The sequence below is a fragment of the Etheostoma cragini genome, chromosome 16, assembly GCF_013103735.1.
Source record: "Etheostoma cragini isolate CJK2018 chromosome 16, CSU_Ecrag_1.0, whole genome shotgun sequence".
NCBI classification, from domain to species: Eukaryota; Metazoa; Chordata; class Actinopteri; order Perciformes; family Percidae; genus Etheostoma; species Etheostoma cragini.
Genome location: NC_048422.1, coordinates 10,365,073 through 10,383,363, shown reverse-complemented (window position 1 = coordinate 10,383,363; position 18,291 = coordinate 10,365,073). Strand labels below are relative to the sequence as shown.

Below are 18,291 nucleotides of genomic sequence, written 5' to 3'. Positions count from 1 at the left end.
TGGCAAAGACCATAATGATCAAGGCCAAGGAGAGGACTGGGCCAAAGGTGGCCAACGATGTGAAGAGATTTCCGAGAGATTGTCGCACAGATCTGTTCTATTAATTGATTTAGGAGGGTAGGATGTGTTTCTTTATGTGTGATGTGTGTGTGCCTGCGTGCCTGCGTATATTCGTGTATTCTATTAAAATTACTCATAAGACCACAGCTGAACTCATTAAGTTGCCTTAAGAGATGTGGCATCACTTTTTCAGTTAATTCTGACTGATTATAATCCTGATTATTAACAGTCTTACCATACTATTACGAAAGCTTTAAGATACAATGTTTAATCAAATGTGCAATAGTTTGTGGCTATGAAATATAACACTTTAATATGAATAAAATTGTATTCTATATGTTTTACTTTTAACTCTAATGTGACTAAATGTCTCTGTCTTCATTCTAAGAATGGTCTCAACGGGTTACACCTGGCCTCTAAAGAAGGGCACGTCAAGATGGTCCTGGAGCTACTGCACTCTGGCATTGAACTGGAAGCCACCACCAAGGTACTTTGTTCTCTCTGTATGCTTACAAAAGGTGTTTAATAAAAAGTTTTCAGTTTAATACGGGACAGAAAAGGCAGAGTTTTTATTGAGAGAGTGAATCTTTTGATTTATATATTACCATATAGCATATTATGCGGGATACCTATTTCATCCTTGGTTTTGTTATAATGTGCACAGTGCTGGCGGCTTGCTTCTAAAAAAACAAATGAATACATGGATGAATACAAATACAAAAGGTGAATTTAAGTGTATTTCAGGTAGAGATCCGGGCCTCTGGTTCACTCTAATTTCCCTCTCTCTTTCGGGTTGTGTGTGTGTGTCTATGTGTGTCCTCCAGAAAGGGAACACAGCTCTCCATATCGCAGCGCTGGCAGGGCAGGAGAAAGTGGTGGCTGAGCTTGTCAACTACGGTGCCAATGTTAATGCCCAGTCACATGTGAGTCACTGCAAGCTTTGAGCAAGACAAGAATGTGCCAAGTCTGTGTGTATGCATGCTTGCATTTGTGTATTTCTGAGCTTGCATATGTTACACATTTGCTAAAGAGTTCCATCTATTTACATACAGTATCTATCCTTCTAAAGATTACACTTGTTAGTTATTTATACTGTGCATATGTGTAAGCAGACGGGCATTGTGTTTTATTTCTGATATCAGAATTTGTAATATGGATTATTGTGTGTTTGTCCATCCATCCATCTTTGTCTGCTATTCTCGTGTTGGGTTGTTTGTGTGTTTGTGTATATGTAAATTTACATAATATATTTGTGCCCTAACAGAAAGGGTTCAGTCCTCTCTACATGGCAGCACAGGAGAATCACTTAGAGGTGGTCAAGTTCCTGCTCGAGAACGGTGCCAATCAGAGTCTCCCAACTGAGGTACGTGTCTCTTCAACCTGAAAGTTTTCATTGTGAGTTTGCACTAAACAAAAATGCAGCTTTTTTCATGCAAAGAAAAAAAACTCCTACTTCTCTTCTCTTTTTTGTCCGGGCCCATTTATGACATCCCTACTTTTTCTTTCATCCTTTCTCTTTCACTCGCTGTCCCTCTCTCAGGATGGCTTCACTCCACTGGCAGTAGCCCTCCAGCAGGGCCATGAAAATGTCGTGGCACTCCTCATCAACTATGGCACCAAGGGCAAGGTCCGCCTCCCTGCACTGCACATCGCTGCACGAAACGACGACACGCGCACCGCCGCAGTGCTGCTACAGAACGACCCAAACGCTGATGTTCTCAGCAAGGTATACACTCACTAAGATTATGTGTGTGTGTCTGTGTGTGTTTGTGTGTGTGTGTACTGGTTGTAGTGGTTTACTTATTGTAATATGACAACAGAAAGAAAAGAACAAGAAAGATACATTGCAAGAGCAGAAACAACACAATTACAATGCCATTTCCTTCAATGAAAAGAAAACTCTACGAGCAAATACTGAAGGGAATCAGTTAGGGGCCACAGCTTTCTTATTGCAAATCACCATCAAAAGAAAAAAGCAATTTAGAATAAAAATAATCTTAAAAACAAACTGCTACAAAATATTTTAGGGCCATTGTCTGACTGTTCTTTCTAACGATATGTCCTAAACTGTTATTTAATCTGTGTCATGCACGTTGTAACCTTGTTTTTTCAAAGGTGATATAAATAGATTGTAATTATCCTTAGTTATACTTTTATTCTCTCTCCTATGTAGACTGGTTTCACACCTCTCCATATTGCAGCTCACTATGAAAATATGAGCGTAGCCCAGCTGCTACTGAACAGAGGAGCCAATGTAAACTTCACCCCTAAGGTCAGTTCATCTCAGCTGTAGGTTCAAAGGAATGATGAATGTAGTTTAAACATTGTGTGTTGGGAAAATAGCATTATAAAGTTAACAGATACATTTTCCCTATACATTTAGTTTTTGAATAGATCAGCTTTTACTTATACTTTTGTCTTTTATTTTAAGGCAATTCGGAGACTTGATGCAATGATTATAAATGTTGATGATTAATACAACTAACTCCATTCTTGCCCCTGCTTTTCTAGAATGGCATCACACCCCTTCATATAGCCTCTAGGAGGGGCAATGTCATGATGGTCAGACTACTGTTAGACAGAGGAGCACAGATTGATGCCACAACTAAGGTAGTGTACTGTTAACTGTAAGGTAGTGTGTTCCACTCAGCTCTGGCATTTTGTCATGTATGCATGCCTTCCCAATATCTATTTTCTCCATCTGTCATCCTCCCTGCTGATTTGCTCATTTGTGTCTCTTATGTCGTTTAACACCTTTCCAATTACTCTTTCGGTCACTCTCTTTTTTCACTAATTTCTTTGTAGGACGAACTGACTCCTCTCCACTGTGCAGCCAGGAATGGTCATGTTCGCATCATTGAGCTTCTGTTGGAACATGGTGCTCCCATCCAGGCTAAAACCAAGGTAGAGGAATTTTATGTAACACTGCTGTAGCAATGATGACTATGGCTATGCTTTAGAGCTGTGGAATCAGCAGTGATCATTAGGGTTTACTGTTAAGTACTAATTTTGACTTTGTGAATCTCAATCTAAATACTGTCTGAGAGTCCATGTTTTATGACTAATGATGTCAACAAGGCCAATGAAAATCTGCATATAAACCAGCTTTCTAGAAACTTACTCTTTGCTCTAAGTTAGGCTAATACATTTAGCTAAAACCAAGATTTTTGACACGTTGGTCTGTTTACAGAGCATCCTAGAGCCTCATCAGCCACTAATGTTCAGACTACTAGCAGATAGTGTTGCCACAAGATTCCTTGCCAGTTGAATCATCTGCAAGTAATATAGCACAGTGTGTTAAATATATCCCCTCTAAGGACTCATACTGAGCATTCTCAGAAAACAGCCCGATACACCCACTCTTCTTTTTTCTGCTTAACTTTTCCCGCCTCTGTCTGTGTCCCAATTTTGTCCCACATACAGAATGGTCTGTCCCCTATCCACATGGCAGCTCAGGGGGATCACATGGACTGTGTCAGGCAACTACTGCAGTACAACGCTGAAATTGATGATATCACGCTGGACCATTTAACCCCTCTTCATGTAGCAGCCCACTGTGGTCATCATCGGATGGCCAAAGTCCTACTAGACAAGGGGGCCAAAGCCAATGCACGAGCTCTGGTAGGTTTGTTGTAATGTGTTAGTTTTCTTGTTTAGTTTAGATGACTTTGAAATATAATAGGGTACAATCAATCAAGATGGTCATAGTGATGGTCTTATGTCTATTGTGATCTTCAGGTTCAGAGGAAATAAATGTAGCATGATTTCTTAATTTACTTGTATAGGTATAATTTGTGTATCATTGATATATATATTTGCTGATATTGTGTTCACTCAGAACTTCAACAGAAGTTCATACAGGTTTCAGATGTATTGTGTAACCAAAGACATGCAAAAGCTTAAAAGCAAAATCTAATCTTTAACTCTCATACTAGTATTTCAGTATGTATTCCTTAAGCAGGGCACCACATCAGACAAATCACTATTACTGGATGGTGACAACCGTGATATTAAAGTTATTTTGTAAAAAAAATCTTTGGATCAAAAGGCATAACGTGTTTCAGGCTTCAGGACTTAAACTGTTTTCTCTGTGTTTCCAGAATGGGTTCACGCCTCTCCATATTGCCTGCAAGAAGAACCACATGCGGTCCATGGACCTGCTGCTTAAGCACTCTGCTTCCCTAGAAGCTGTTACAGAGGTGAGACGATGTGACCACCCGGGACAGAGTCTGAAATTGATCATTTACTCACTCTTCTGGCGCAAAGAAAAGTTTTTACCCAAGCAGAGTTCATAAAGGATTCTGGGTCTTTTGTGACAAACATGTTTGCATTTTGTTTCTCTATTTGCTTGTTACATGCATATTTAAGTTCATGGTAGAACGTGTGAAGCTTGGACAGGAATACATTTTCACAAAGATATAGCCCCTGTCTAATGTCAGTGTCATTCTTCTTTTTTTATTGATAATAGGGAATATTAATATATTTCAATATTAATTAATAATGCAATAATAATGTCCTTTGCTAACCAAACAGCTTGAGTCTACATTCACACCAATCCGTTTATGCCAGTCAGATGTGGTTTATAGACTGGAATGTCACCTGACTTCTCTGTAAGACCTTTATATTGAGCTTTGGTGACCTTCTCTGTCTGTGTCTGTGTTTGTGTGTGCAGTCTGGTCTCACTCCTCTTCATGTAGCGGCTTTCATGGGCCATCTGAACATAGTGAAGAACCTTCTCCAGAGAGGGGCTTCACCCAATGCTTCCAATGTGGTATGAACCCCTTCAAACCCCAAAATTGAACAAGTCTTTCTTTTTTTTCTTTTTTTTTAAATCACTGTCCAACATGGCGAGTCGAGTGAACTGATGTTTTATTCATCTTTAAAAGAGAACATATTCCACGCTGAATTCAATAATTAATTACCTGAGAAGATTAATTTCGTGGGTCAAACATGCAACACTTAGCCATAGATGGATTATGTCCCTTTTTTCGCCAGCACAGAAAGCCATAGCTATTAAAAAGATTATTGCTGGATGAGCATGAATTGGTTCTAAATGACATTATGAAATTAATAGACTGGTCTGCACTATGGGCCATCTTTAAATGTAATATGCTCAGATGTACTTGGTTTACAAATTGAAACTGTCACTTTTCATCAATATGTAGTAATTGATGAATGAATTGAAAATCAAAGTTACATACATGCAAGTAGCAAACTATTATGTCATGTGAGTGATCGGTTGTCTGTATTCATCTACACCAGAAAGTGGAGACTCCCCTCCACATGGCCTCCAGAGCAGGACACTGTGAAGTTGCTCAGTTCTTGCTGCAGAACGCAGCACAAGTGGATGCCAGGGCTAAGGTACCAGCCATGTTATCTTAATATAGTCATCAAAACCCTTAAAGTTTTTTGTTTGCACTGTATGTATCTGTGGCTGCTATTCAGTATTTCTTGAGGTGTTCCTTGTTGCCTTTTAAACTACAGGAAAAGTTTTATAAAACCCACCTCATGTACATAATGAAATTAGCATACATGAGTGGTATAACGGTTTGGATGTCTGCCTAGTAGTGTGACTTCATTCATCAATACTTAATGATATTCTTTTTAAACAGGATTATCCAGGTATCTCTGTTTAAATCCTAGACTGACCTCCTTATCCTTGTGTCCAGGATGACCAGACACCCCTACACTGTGCGGCCCGCATGGGCCACAAGGAGCTTGTCAAGACACTCCTTGAGCACAAGGCCAGTCCTGACTCAGCTACAACTGCGGGCCACACACCCTTACACATATCTGCACGTGAAGGACATGTCCAAACTATTCGGATCTTATTGGATGCTGGGGCACAGCAGATCAAGATGACAAAGGTATAAAAAAAAATTGGTTTAATATGCATGAATGCTCAATTCCTGCAAGAAGATTGCAGCCTCAACTGAGCTGGTCTGCATTAGGCAGCACACTAGTAAAGGAAACCCTGTCTTGTATTGTGCTTGGAGATCTTCCTATCACTAATTTTGTGGACATTTGTATTTTAAAACATTCCTGTGCAAATGTATTAATTGTAATTTTCCCTTTTTAAGAGCACTTCTTTGTTTATTTTATGCTTAATTATTTTCTGTTCTCATTCTATCACACATAATACGTTTTATTGATGCAGGGTATTATAAAGATAAATTCATATTTTCTCAACTACATGAGAATTAATGAGAAAACTAGCAACCTGTGTCTGTTTTCATTCCAACAACAGTGGGTATAATATACAATAAACAAGCATGTTTCCTTTTGAGCAGAAAGGCTTCACTCCCCTCCATGTGGCCTCTAAATATGGGAAGGTGGACGTAGCTGAGCTCCTTCTGGAGAGAGGGGCCAATCCTAATGCAGCTGGGAAGGTGAGTCAATCTGTGCTCCCTGCAGTACACAAAGCAATAAAGTACTCTTTACACGCCTGATAAAAGCAAATCCGCCTGAACAATTGACCCCATAGATATGATTTAGGATAGCAAGTGAGTTATAGATTATTGTGTATTGTGTTTCATATATACATGTTTTGTGTGTGTGTGTGTCTGTGTCTGCATATATGGGTTTATATATGTGTACATGGTTATGTGTTTAACAGAACGGTCTGACACCCCTTCATGTGGCTGTTCATCACAACAACCTGGATGTTGTAAGACTCCTGGTCAGCAAGGGAGGATCTGCACACAGCACTGCCCGAGTAAGATGCTCACACAGGCAGGCCAACACAGCATGCCATTGGTGACACACATACTGTAAACAGGACAAATGAGTGTGTGATACTTAAACATACAGTAACTTAAATGACAACCTTTGTACACCAAAGCACTCTCTCATGACAGAATTCAAGTTGGAATCTAAAATTAGACATTAAACGTGCCAAGAAAAGCGATTCCCACTCTTGTGTGTGTCTGCCTGTCCTTGTGTCTTGCTACAGAACGGATACACAGCCCTGCACATAGCGGCCAAGCAGAACCAAATAGAGGTGGCCAGTTGTCTGCTGCAGAATGGGGCAACACCCAATTCTGAGTCCCTCCAAGGCATCACGCCTCTTCATCTGGCCTCACAGGAGGGGCGGCCGGACATGGTGGCCCTGCTCATCTCCAAACAGGCCAACGTTAATCTGGGAAACAAGGTAAATATAAGAAGGGATAAACACATACCAATCCCAGAGAGAGTGTAAGTTGATTGATAGCTTTTGACCATTAAAAACTGTCCTTTCCTTGTCCATCCTTTCTGTCTGTTAGAATGGGCTGACCCCTATGCATCTTGTGGCTCAGGAAGGTCATGTGGGAATTGCTGACACGTTGGTCAAACAGGGAGCTTCCGTTTACGCTGCTTCACGGGTACGTTGCACTTTCTCCTCTCTGGAATCAACTTTATTCCACTCTTGGAAACAGTACCATAATGTGGTGTGCAGGACCGTCAAAAATGAGTCTGAACGGGCCAGAGCTACAGTATGTTGTACAGTCATTGGGCTTTTCTGTTGTTGACCAGTTTCATATATTATTCATTAGAGTTTTAGGTTTTCCATGCAGCTTGCTTAAAAATTCTTTGTCCATCTGTGAATGAAGAAGTGGATAGTGGATTTAATTTCTATTCTAAACAAATTAATGAAGATCTGTAAATATTTAATTAACAGCACAAGGTCTTGTCACACTAGTTCATCAGTGTTTAAGACGTCAAAAATGTATATACAATCAAATATCTGTAGGACAACATAAAAATGTATTTTCTAAAACTAAGAGATTACATGATTGTTTTGTAAATGACTGCATAATCATTTCTCATCATGTGTAATGTTTGCTGCCTTTTACAATATTGCACGCTCATGTTTATTTACAAATGTTTACACAAGGCCTCTTTATAGACACAAAGAGGCCTTAATGAAGCTACTGAACAGCTGTCTCCCTCTTTCTCCCTCTATCTCTCTCTCTCTATCTATCTATCTATCTATCTGTCTATCTTGTATCAGATGGGCTACACACCCCTTCATGTGGCCTGTCACTATGGCAACATCAAGATGGTGAAGTTCCTCCTGCAGCAGCAGGCTCATGTGAATAGCAAAACAAGGGTAAACGGCCTCTATCTCACTTAATGAGAGAACGTAATCTAAATGACTTGTACTTCATATGGTACGTGCCTAATGATTGGCTGTGTGTTTTTTCTGTTAGACCTGTAAAGCTTTATTCATACAATGTTTAACCACCAGCAATTGCATGCCAGAATCCTCAAAGGAAAATACTTAATCTGGGTTTCTTCTTTTGTCTGACAATCTCCTCACTTCTTTTCTTCAGATTGGCTACACCCCTTTGCACCAGGCAGCTCAGCAGGGCCATACTGATATTGTCACCCTGTTGTTAAAACACGGAGCCCAACCCAATGAGATTACTTCTGTGAGTTCACCTTTTAGGAATACCTTTTCCTATTAAAATCTTCCTCGTGACACTGGTCATTCATTCTGTACCTGCACACTGATTTTTCTGGACAAACATAAACATGCATCCTATACATAATGTGAAAACAAATAAGGAAAAGACTCTTTGTGTGTGGACTGTAGCTGCTTCTTTTGGAAGAGAATGGGGATCCAAATAAAGATCAGAGACATGTCTCTGAGAGGATACTGAATGATACTTTCTGTTCTCTCCTATCATACCTGTTATGTAACGTGATTCAGATGGCTTGACGCACATTTAATTATTTAAAAAAGATACACTATTCACAATTAAAGTTACTGGTTAACTGTCATTTCTACCAGAAATTGAGCCATCGGACAAGGTCCTGGTAGGGTGCACAGGGACTGGGCTTCATTCATATGAACACCATGTTCACACAGATTTGACAAAATATCTGTTTGCCTCTAGCTATTGCCAATGGCTGTTAATATACTGTACTGTAATGTCACTCTACTGTAATACTGGCTTCAAGGGGATGTAAGTTACAAAATCTATGGGAATATTTTGTGTGATGTTTCTCATCTTTCTCTTTACAGAATGGGACTTCTCCCTTGGGTATTGCTAAGAGGCTGGGTTACATCTCTGTCATTGATGTGCTCAAACTGGTTACCGAGGAGTCCGTCTCCGCGGTAAGCAGCACATCATGCATGGTTCACATGGTTACACCAGTACGCAAAGAAGTGGCCTTGACACACCACGACTCAATTATTAATATAATAATTGTCTTCTTTTGATCAGATTCAGCTCCCTCATCGACTTGCAAAAATAATTCAGCATCTCCCATCTATTCTCCTCTCTTTCCTTCCCATTTCCCTTCCTCCTCTGCCCTGCCATCTCTCTTTTGCAACCTCCTTCTGTCTGCTTCAAACAGATCACTACAGAGAAGCACCGGATGAGTTTTCCTGAGACAGTAGATGAGATTTTGGATGTTTCCGAGGATGAAGGTGGGCGATTTGACTTAATTATTATGTTACGTTATCAACCTGTACACTTTTGTTTATTCATTTTCAGCTCTAATTCATTATTTCGGTAGAAGAAGACTTTATGGGAGGTACACTGACACATCAAAGTACCACCATGAATTTAGACATGTAAATAACTGTTTGTAACACTCCTTTTCCATTTGTTTTGTAGGGGTTGCCCAGCTTACCTTAGGTAGGATTGTGTCTGTATCTCTGGCTTGGTGGCTAGTTAACTTGTGCCTTCATTGCAATTCTCATTTTCTCTGTGTCACTAATTGTCTTTTTAATCAGTTCCTCTGACTCTGATCTCAGCTCCAGCCCTGTTTACTCTTCTCAATCTTTATCTTATCCATCTTTATCTTCTCTATCTTTATTCTCCCCAACTTTCCCTCTGGCTCCAAGATTTATTTAAAAAATGTCTGTTTTTCATCAGCATGTAGCCATGGTATTTTATCTTTTATCAGCATTCAATGCACATCTGTTTGTGGACTTGTTATTGACATAACTTTAATATTCTGCATTTATAAGACAGCAGCTCCTCTCTAATCCAGACAATGTGCTTCTTTTACAACCCAATTGATTAATAAGCTTACACACATGCTGTGCCCAAGCTGGGACACTCACAGTTGCTGCTTATTCAGTTGTCTTTGTGTTTAAAAAAAATACATCAAATCAGTGTTATATTTTACAACACAAATTTTCAAACATTGTTTTTCTTGTTGTTGTACTTGTTCAATTGTATTGCTTTTTCTTCTTTAACATTTTCGGTTTGTTTACCTGTACAGCTTGTACTAATGAATGTTTAATTGTCTTTGACCAACTCTGTTTTGTGAAGCGGTTTATCGTTTACTATTTGTTATGATCATTATTTCAATATCATTCCTCCTTAATAATTGACGTATTTTCTCCTACACAGAAACAACCATCTCCACATGTGGTTTCATCTGTAATGGGCATGTTCATTAAAAAAGCTGTCACCCAGATGCCTTGCCGTTTGCCATCTGTGTTGATATTCACTGTCTTACCAATCCCCTTCTTTCACACATTTGGTACCATTGGCTCTGGTTGTTGTTAGTTTAACTCCATTGCTAAGACTAAATATTTGAGATTGCTTTGTAGCCATTCTTCTGTGGTTATCATGAAGGGATGGGAAGGATGGTGGTGTCACAATCTCCACGATTGTCTATTGGGGAATTAAATCAAGTGATATTATGTGGATTCAAGTGGAAAGGCCAACCCCAGTTTAAGATACTGTCACTCATAGAAAAATGACAAAAAAGTCCAAATGCATTGGGAGAAAAGGGTGAATTCCATTGGCAGATTTAATTAGGAAACTCAAATTGTACAACTGAGTGGAAAAACTTGAGAGTTGATATCAGCATCATTTTGTTCCCCTGGTCTCGTCCTTTTCTCTTTATTAATTCTTTATGTGCAACCTGGTCTTTGCAAGTTTTCTTTTTTTCCCTCTTTGCTCCTTTTCCACCTTCCTTACGTCTCAACTTTTCCCACAGGAGACGAGTTGCTCGGGATGGATGGTGCACGCTATTTGAAGCTTGATGACTTCAAGGACCAGGACGATGACTTCCTCTCCCCGAAGAAAACACTTAGAGACTTTGAGGGTGGCATGGGTACCACGTAAGTCATTGTGGACTCACGTTTCTGTGTTTGTGCTGCTGTGTTCAGGTGACAATTAAAACTGAGTTTATACTGGTTTAGGGTTATTTTCAAGAATACCTAAACATAACAGATGTGCCAAGTTGGGATTGAGTGAGTTACTGAATGGCTTGCATGGATCTTTTACAGTATCTCCATCGTAAAATATGAGAAGGATCAGATAAAAAAAATGTTTGTTGCAGAATCATAGTCAGCTGTTTCTTGTCTTACATTATTCTAACTCCCTCCCCTGTAGGCCATATTCTCCTGCCATTCCCAGGATCCCTTGTGTGTCCCCAGAGACTGTACTGCTGGATCAGGTAAGTTTGGCTCATGACGTTTGTAGGGCGCATCACATTTTGTAAACATTTGTTTGATCTAATTAAAGACAAATATTAATTTGTGAAACGATTATTTTTAACTCCTCTTGTGGTTTCTGATTGTCTTCGTCTCTTCTGTTAGATTGTCTCTTCTTTTTCTGGTTTCTTCTGTTTGTCACTCTCTTTTCTCACTTACTTTAATGTTCTGTATTTTTTCACCTCTGCTTTTCTCTGTCTAACTTTTCTCTGTCATCCCCTCCTACTTTTGTCTTAATATTCCTAGTCATGTTTATTTAACTGCCTCTCAATTTCTCCCTCTCTGACCTCAGCACACCCCTATGCCCCTGCCAAAGGAGTATGATGAAGACTCTCTTATCCCGAGCAGCCCGGCCACAGAGACTTCAGACAACGTTAGCCCTGTGGCCAGCCCTATTCACACTGGGTCAGCTGATAAAACATTTTGCTGCATGTTAATCCTCATTTTTATTGAATTATGTCATTGATTGATGCTGCTTGCCAGGCTCATCATAAATAAGGGATTTGGGCAAACTCAATGAGATTACCAGTATATACCACAAATGGGTTTTAAAAGTACAAAATACATGCAAGGGAAAGGAAGATGAAATAAGGTTGAACGTTTCTTTATTGGTACCCAAGTGTAAATTTGTTGTGGAGACGGGAAATTCAGAGTTTCAGTTAAGACCTCACAACAAAACAGATTTACAGGACAAATACATCCAAACAGGTATCATCACAGTATCAAAAATGGTCTGAAGTATAAATATTTGTACAAAAGTCACGATAGAGTGTTTTACACACACACATACACAAACACACACACACACACACACATACACACACACACACACACACACACACTCACTCACTCAACCACTCACTCAACCACTCACTCAAAGGCTTAAAGTGCCAAGCATGCATGGATGGAGTACATCATCTCCTGCTAGCCTTGTTTAGAAGTACAATGGCTGCAGGTAAAAAGGTATTTTTGTATCATTTTGTTCTCTCCCTAGGGGCCACAAACCGATGGCTGAAGCAAAGGAGCTGGTATTTGCTATGTAAGAGATAGAGCATTCCTTCAGTCCAGCTGTCAAAAATAAAGTGGAACATTTGTGATAATCAATCAAAGAATACACACAATTTAGAATTTAGACTCACACGTATAGAATGTGAGGGACAGGGATCTCATTGGGGGCATTAGACAATCATGAAGAGTCTTGTTTTTATTGAATAATAATTGTTGTGTTAGTTGTGACAAAACACAGATTTATAAAGGGGGAAGGCGTATTCACAAACAACCACAACTGAGAATGCTGCACATTCATCCTTCATCTTTTTATGATCACTGATCATCGCTGGTGTCGTGACATCGCTGACATCAAAACATCAATGATGCCATGACTGAACCACAGATACTCCACCCAACACATCCAACCCCCTACAGTGCTGGCAAATGTCAAAAACATATTACACATATAGCTCTGTTTTCTATTAAATTGAAATCAGGATTTAAACTGTAAATGGCTTGATACATAAATGATACAAGTTGGAAAGTTGAGCATCATAAATTATTTTAACTGTCTATGTGTTTACACTTTGTTTACATTGTTAATGCATAAAACCCATATAATTACGCTATTTTACTATTAGCAGTTCAAATTCATAAAGCAGCAGTTTGCCTAATCATAATTTATGCACAGCACAATGAGTCAGCATTTAAAAAGCAGAATATAAAGTGAGAGGGTTGAACTCATGAGAGAAGATTCACCTTCACACACACACACAAACACACACACACACACTAGCATGAAGCTCCCTTAATGCAAGATCAAACAGCATGGGTCTCTTTTTACAGTCTAATTATGTCATTCTTGCTGCACTTAGTGGCCACTCCAGATGGCATTTCCTCCCCTGCCATATTAAGACAATCAAATGAAATGGGCACAGTGAATTGGTTTTCTACTTTATGAATCACTCTGAAACAGACAGAGACCAGATCAGTTTCTGTCTCATTCAGTGGAAGAATTTCCTTTGTGAAAGCCCGTTATTGATTGTAACATTTTACATTGCTACTCTCCCTGTTTTTTGGTTTTTGCATGATAAAATAATAACATAAAGGTTAAAGATGATTAATTATCGTATCACGGTTTGACCCTCAGCTTCCTGGTGAGTTTCATGGTGGATGCCCGAGGCGGCTCCATGCGAGGCAGCAGACACCATGGCCTCCGAGTTATCATTCCTCCTCGGACCTGCACCGCACCAACACGCATTACCTGCCGTCTGGTCAAACCTCAGAAACTAACCACACCTCCTCCACTGGTGGAAGGGGAGGGGCTTGCTAGTCGTATCATCTCCCTGGGGCCGTCAAGTATGCAGTTTCTTGGGTCAGTCAACTTTGTGCTTGGTTTATTTACTGTATTTTGGCAACTTTATGATCTTCACGTAAAAGGAAAATTAGCCCAAATGTGCATTTATGTTTGTAGCATCTGGCAGTAACTCTTCAATATTTATGTTTTGGTGGGTAATATAGGAATCAGAATGTTGGTATAATACTCATGAAATGTTTGCACAACATTTTTTGTGCCATATGTGCATATTAACTGTCAATTTACACAGAAACTAGTAGTAAGAATGACTTGCCCTTGATTTAAGATAATGACAATAATGTGATATATTTTGTGTCATTTGAAAATAAATTATGTCATATTGTGCCATCTGGTGGAAAGTAATAGGTCTGTTGATCTCAGAGCAATTCTGTAAATCCTGGTATAATCCCAACAACAATATTGGTACAGAACAAAATTGGATATTTTTAGTTTTTTCTGATAAGGTTACAAAATCTGTTTTTTAAATCACAAAGCTCACTTTGTTTTTTTTGGGGGGGATAAAAGGAGATTAAAGAACCTATTTCTAATCCAGATTTTTATGAAGGTTTTTTGTTTATTTCACAGGCCAGTAATAGTGGAAATCCCCCACTTTGCGTCACTGGGCCGAGGAGACCGAGAGCTTGTGGTCCTCCGCAGTGAAAATGGCTCAGTCTGGAAGGAACATCGCAATCGCTATGGTGATGAAGTGCTGGAAACTATTCTGAATGGCATGGATGAAGGTCAGTGGGATGGTAACGCACGTCAGTCTTAATGTCCGTCTTAATCATAAGTATGACCCTAGAGATACAGAGAGGAGACATTTTTTTATAGGAATATGAATAAGTATTGTTTTCCTTCCCTCGACACGTTTAGCCTCGATTCTATTTACCCTCCTCTCTTTATTGTTTCCTCGTTTGTCTCTTTTATGATTTTATTTCTCTGTCTTTCTCTTCACTGCTTCTTGTGTGTAGACTTGGAGAGTCAAGATGAGCTGGAGAAGAAGAGAATCCGTCGGATCATCTCCACTGACTTCCCCCTCTACTTCGCTGTGGTCTCCCGCATTCAGCAGGAGAGCGATCTGATCGGTCCAGAGGGCGGCCGGTTGAACACTAAGCTGGTGCCCCATGTCGAGGCCATCTTCCCTGAGACGGCAGTCACCAAGAGAGTGAGACTGGGGCTGCAGGTAAGAAGGGAAGTGCTGACATGCAGTATGCATGAGCAGGAACGATGAAGAGGGGAGGGAATTGCAGATTTAAAAACATGACATGACAGATCCTGTATATCTTTCATAATTGCCCGGGCGTTTTTATTTTGCTTGTACAACAGAGACAATCTGGTGTTTTTCAGAAATTACTGACTCTCAGTCTGGGACTCAATGGTCTGTGCCAATGTGTTTACTTTTGGCATTCCAGTTTTTGCTGCCTTCAGTCTCTTGGAGTTAAGACTTGACAGATTTTATATCCAGAAGTTGATGTTCTTACAACCGACAAGCCTGAAAATGAAAGAGTTGTTCTGTCAGTCATTGAGAGAAAATGTGTACTGTCCAATAAATCCAATAAACATCAAGGAAGATATCAAGAAACCAAGGCATTCATCTTTAAGAAGAATATATATAAAATGCCTTTAATGTATCTGGCACACTCTCAATACGCGTTTTGGCGTCCAGCCTGGATGCCGAAACAAAATTGGTGGGTATTTACTATTTAGAGTTTAACACTACAAAGCTGTCTTTGTCTATGTAAACACTGAAATAACCACTTAACACGCTTTGATTTGAATGTTGCTAAACTCAGCTTGGTGCATGGAAGTATATGGTATCTCCTTTTTCTATCCTCGCCTACTTTAATCCATTGAGAAACGCCATGGAAAGAACAGCAATGCAGTGATCTTTCTTGTGAAATAACCAAAACTGTTCTAAATGACCCTAACTGAAAAACACTGATTTTAAAAAATAGTTTTTTTAGGGCCTTTAAAATACAAAATGATGTAAGGTTTTACAAAAAGACATTAACCTGCAGACAGTGGCAAAGAACTAGACCTGAGGAGTATCTCAACCTATCTTTCCATTCTCCACCGTTTTTATAAATTAGCATTTACAACACATAATGTTTGTCCCGTGAAACAGGAGCTTTAATCAAATGTGTGGCGGACTGTCACTCATCCAGACCTCTACAGACACACATATGGGAACTTGGCAAACATGCTGACTGTCTCTTTTCAACTCTTCCGCTTGGTTTATTTCTACATGAGAGAGAAATTATTATAGGACTATGGGTTCACATTTCAGTTTTTTTTATTCACTTCAGCGTACATTGTTTACATTTTCTTGTCAAAGCACTGTGTTGTTTAGGGAAATCGCATGGGTCTGAGTTTTGCTTTGCCTTATGCTGCTCTGTTTATGTTTTCCTTTTATCCAGCCATTCATCACTCCTCAGTTGCCTGATTTAAGTTGTGAGCCACACTGACCGAGCTGATGCACTGATCTGAATTGGTCAGGTGTGAAATATGAATTGGTTGCATGTGTGAGTATGGCTGTATTGCACATGTGTTGCTCTGTTTTCTTTCTGTACCCTCCCTTTAATTCTATTCCCTGCCTATGTAATATCCTTTTGGCTCACCTATACGTACTGCATCTTTTATAATGAGTTTGTTTTTGAGCTTATTTTTTACATTATTTTATACACCAAGCCTTCTTCAACCTCACATCCTTTAAAAGGTCTGGCATCCTGCTTTTTAATAAGATTTTCTCCCACCACCACCACCACCTCAGGCGCAGCCAATCCCCGATGAACTGCTGACTCGGCATCTCGGTAACCAAGCAACCTTCAGCCCAGTGGTTACCATCGAACCACGGCGACGCAAATTTCACCGTCCAATTGGGTTGCGCATCCCTTTGCCACCATCGTGGCGGGAGAGTCCTCGGGATGCTGGGGAGGGGGACACCACCAGCTTACGCCTCCTCTGCAGTGTCATTGGTAGGGCCCACTTCGAAGATAAAATTCTCTAATGACTGTTTGTATTGTTTAAATTTTTTTTCGATATACTTATAATATAATATGTGCTGATAAACAAGTGTATGTAGGCATCTGTTACCTTGGAAATCAGGGCATGAATGACAGTGCGGTTGTTGTCTCAGGTGGCACTGCACCAGCCCAGTGGGAGGACATCACTGGAACCACCAAGCTAATGTACGCCCACAACTGTGCCAACTTCACCACCAATGTTTCTGCAAGGTGAGCATCTCAGCAGGAATCAAGACAAATGCATTACCAGTCAGCTTTCCTTCCCTGCTCTCTTGCACACTTCTTATTTCTCTTCTCCTGCCTTGTCCAGATTCTGGCTGACAGACTGTCCACGCACCGCAGAGTCTGTGACCTTTGCCAATCTGCTGTACCGCGAGCTGATGTCGGTTCCATTTATGGCCAAGTTTGTTATTTTTGCTAAGATGAATGAAGCACGTGAGGGACGCTTGCGTTGTTACTGCATGACAGATGACAAGATGGACAAAACGTTGGAGCTGCATGAAAACTTCACCGAAGTGGCCCGCAGTCGTGACATTGAGGTCAGCACAGTGGCAATGGAACGTTTTGCAGAAGGGCAAACTGCAAACATAGTGCCCGGACACTGCATATAATCTATAACTATAAAATCTATAACATGACAAAGAAATTGATATATGCACACTTTGAAGCAATTGGCACCTGTTTCTAAAGAGTAATTTATATATTACACAGTATATGTAATTATGACTACACTAAAGTCATACTAAGGATATACTGTAAATTAGAAGATGCAATGCAAGAAAAGCATGATGAAAAGAAAGAAAGCTAGCACCTTCGCTGCCATTGCTCTCACAACCTCTCCATCTTGGGAGGCATGATCCTACAAGTAGAGCGTCCTCTGCAGTAGAGGAGTAGTGTTTGTGTCTCATGATATCGATCCACACCATTGTTTTACCAGGGTCAAATCATCCTCATACTACAATGCTGTTCTGTTTTATCTTCTCACCCTTACCATTTTGTGAAACTTTCCGCAGCTGATGGAGGGCATGCCGCTGCACTTGGAGTGTTCTGGAAACCTCGTGCCCATCAGGAAGGCCACCCAGCAGCCTCGCAGCTTCAGTTTCCAGGCCTTCAGAGATAACAGGCTGCCTGTCTCTGTCAAGGTCTGTCTCTATTCCTCTGTTCAAATGCCTGCTTTTCTATCACTAGCTACGTATTCGTACAGTACTGTGGTTTTGTTGGTTCAGTTGCTTATATTCAGTGTGGTCAGGGGTCCTCTTACCGTTTAGTCAGTTTCCCTCCGGAGCACCTACCTGCTGATGAGCCAAAACCTCATTTGGGTGGTTTTGTGTGATCATTTCTATCAGTGACCATTAGCATGTAAACAGTACAGCGCTGTGATCTTATTCAGCAACACGACACCAGGAAAGTAAAATACA

At 40.1% G+C, this 18,291-nt stretch overlaps 1 protein-coding gene across 10 annotated transcripts in view; it reads left to right on the top strand.

Moving 5' to 3' along the window:
• LOC117959002 (ankyrin-1-like) overlaps positions 1–18,291 on the top strand; it is an 81,238-nt gene that overhangs the window by 45,940 nt on the left and 17,007 nt on the right. For 8 of the 10 annotated variants that reach the window (XM_034895814.1, XM_034895813.1, XM_034895818.1 and 5 more), the window contains exons 4-34: positions 449–547; positions 885–983; positions 1,325–1,423; positions 1,601–1,786; positions 2,234–2,332; positions 2,572–2,670; positions 2,866–2,964; positions 3,484–3,681; positions 4,161–4,259; positions 4,733–4,831; positions 5,323–5,421; positions 5,730–5,927; positions 6,351–6,449; positions 6,677–6,775; positions 7,013–7,210; positions 7,323–7,421; positions 8,051–8,149; positions 8,373–8,471; positions 9,068–9,160; positions 9,403–9,475; positions 9,666–9,686; positions 11,005–11,128; positions 11,403–11,466; positions 11,796–11,908; positions 13,644–13,868; positions 14,436–14,590; positions 14,822–15,033; positions 16,621–16,825; positions 16,987–17,083; positions 17,184–17,412; positions 17,887–18,015. In XM_034895814.1, coding sequence (XP_034751705.1) covers positions 449–547; positions 885–983; positions 1,325–1,423; positions 1,601–1,786; positions 2,234–2,332; positions 2,572–2,670; positions 2,866–2,964; positions 3,484–3,681; positions 4,161–4,259; positions 4,733–4,831; positions 5,323–5,421; positions 5,730–5,927; positions 6,351–6,449; positions 6,677–6,775; positions 7,013–7,210; positions 7,323–7,421; positions 8,051–8,149; positions 8,373–8,471; positions 9,068–9,160; positions 9,403–9,475; positions 9,666–9,686; positions 11,005–11,128; positions 11,403–11,466; positions 11,796–11,908; positions 13,644–13,868; positions 14,436–14,590; positions 14,822–15,033; positions 16,621–16,825; positions 16,987–17,083; positions 17,184–17,412; positions 17,887–18,015 — 3,906 coding nt within the window. The remainder of the gene's footprint in view (positions 1–448; positions 548–884; positions 984–1,324; positions 1,424–1,600; positions 1,787–2,233; positions 2,333–2,571; positions 2,671–2,865; positions 2,965–3,483; positions 3,682–4,160; positions 4,260–4,732; positions 4,832–5,322; positions 5,422–5,729; positions 5,928–6,350; positions 6,450–6,676; positions 6,776–7,012; positions 7,211–7,322; positions 7,422–8,050; positions 8,150–8,372; positions 8,472–9,067; positions 9,161–9,402; positions 9,476–9,665; positions 9,687–11,004; positions 11,129–11,402; positions 11,467–11,795; positions 11,909–13,643; positions 13,869–14,435; positions 14,591–14,821; positions 15,034–16,620; positions 16,826–16,986; positions 17,084–17,183; positions 17,413–17,886; positions 18,016–18,291) is intronic. The other 2 variants (XM_034895815.1, XM_034895821.1) reach the window with 1 other exon arrangement.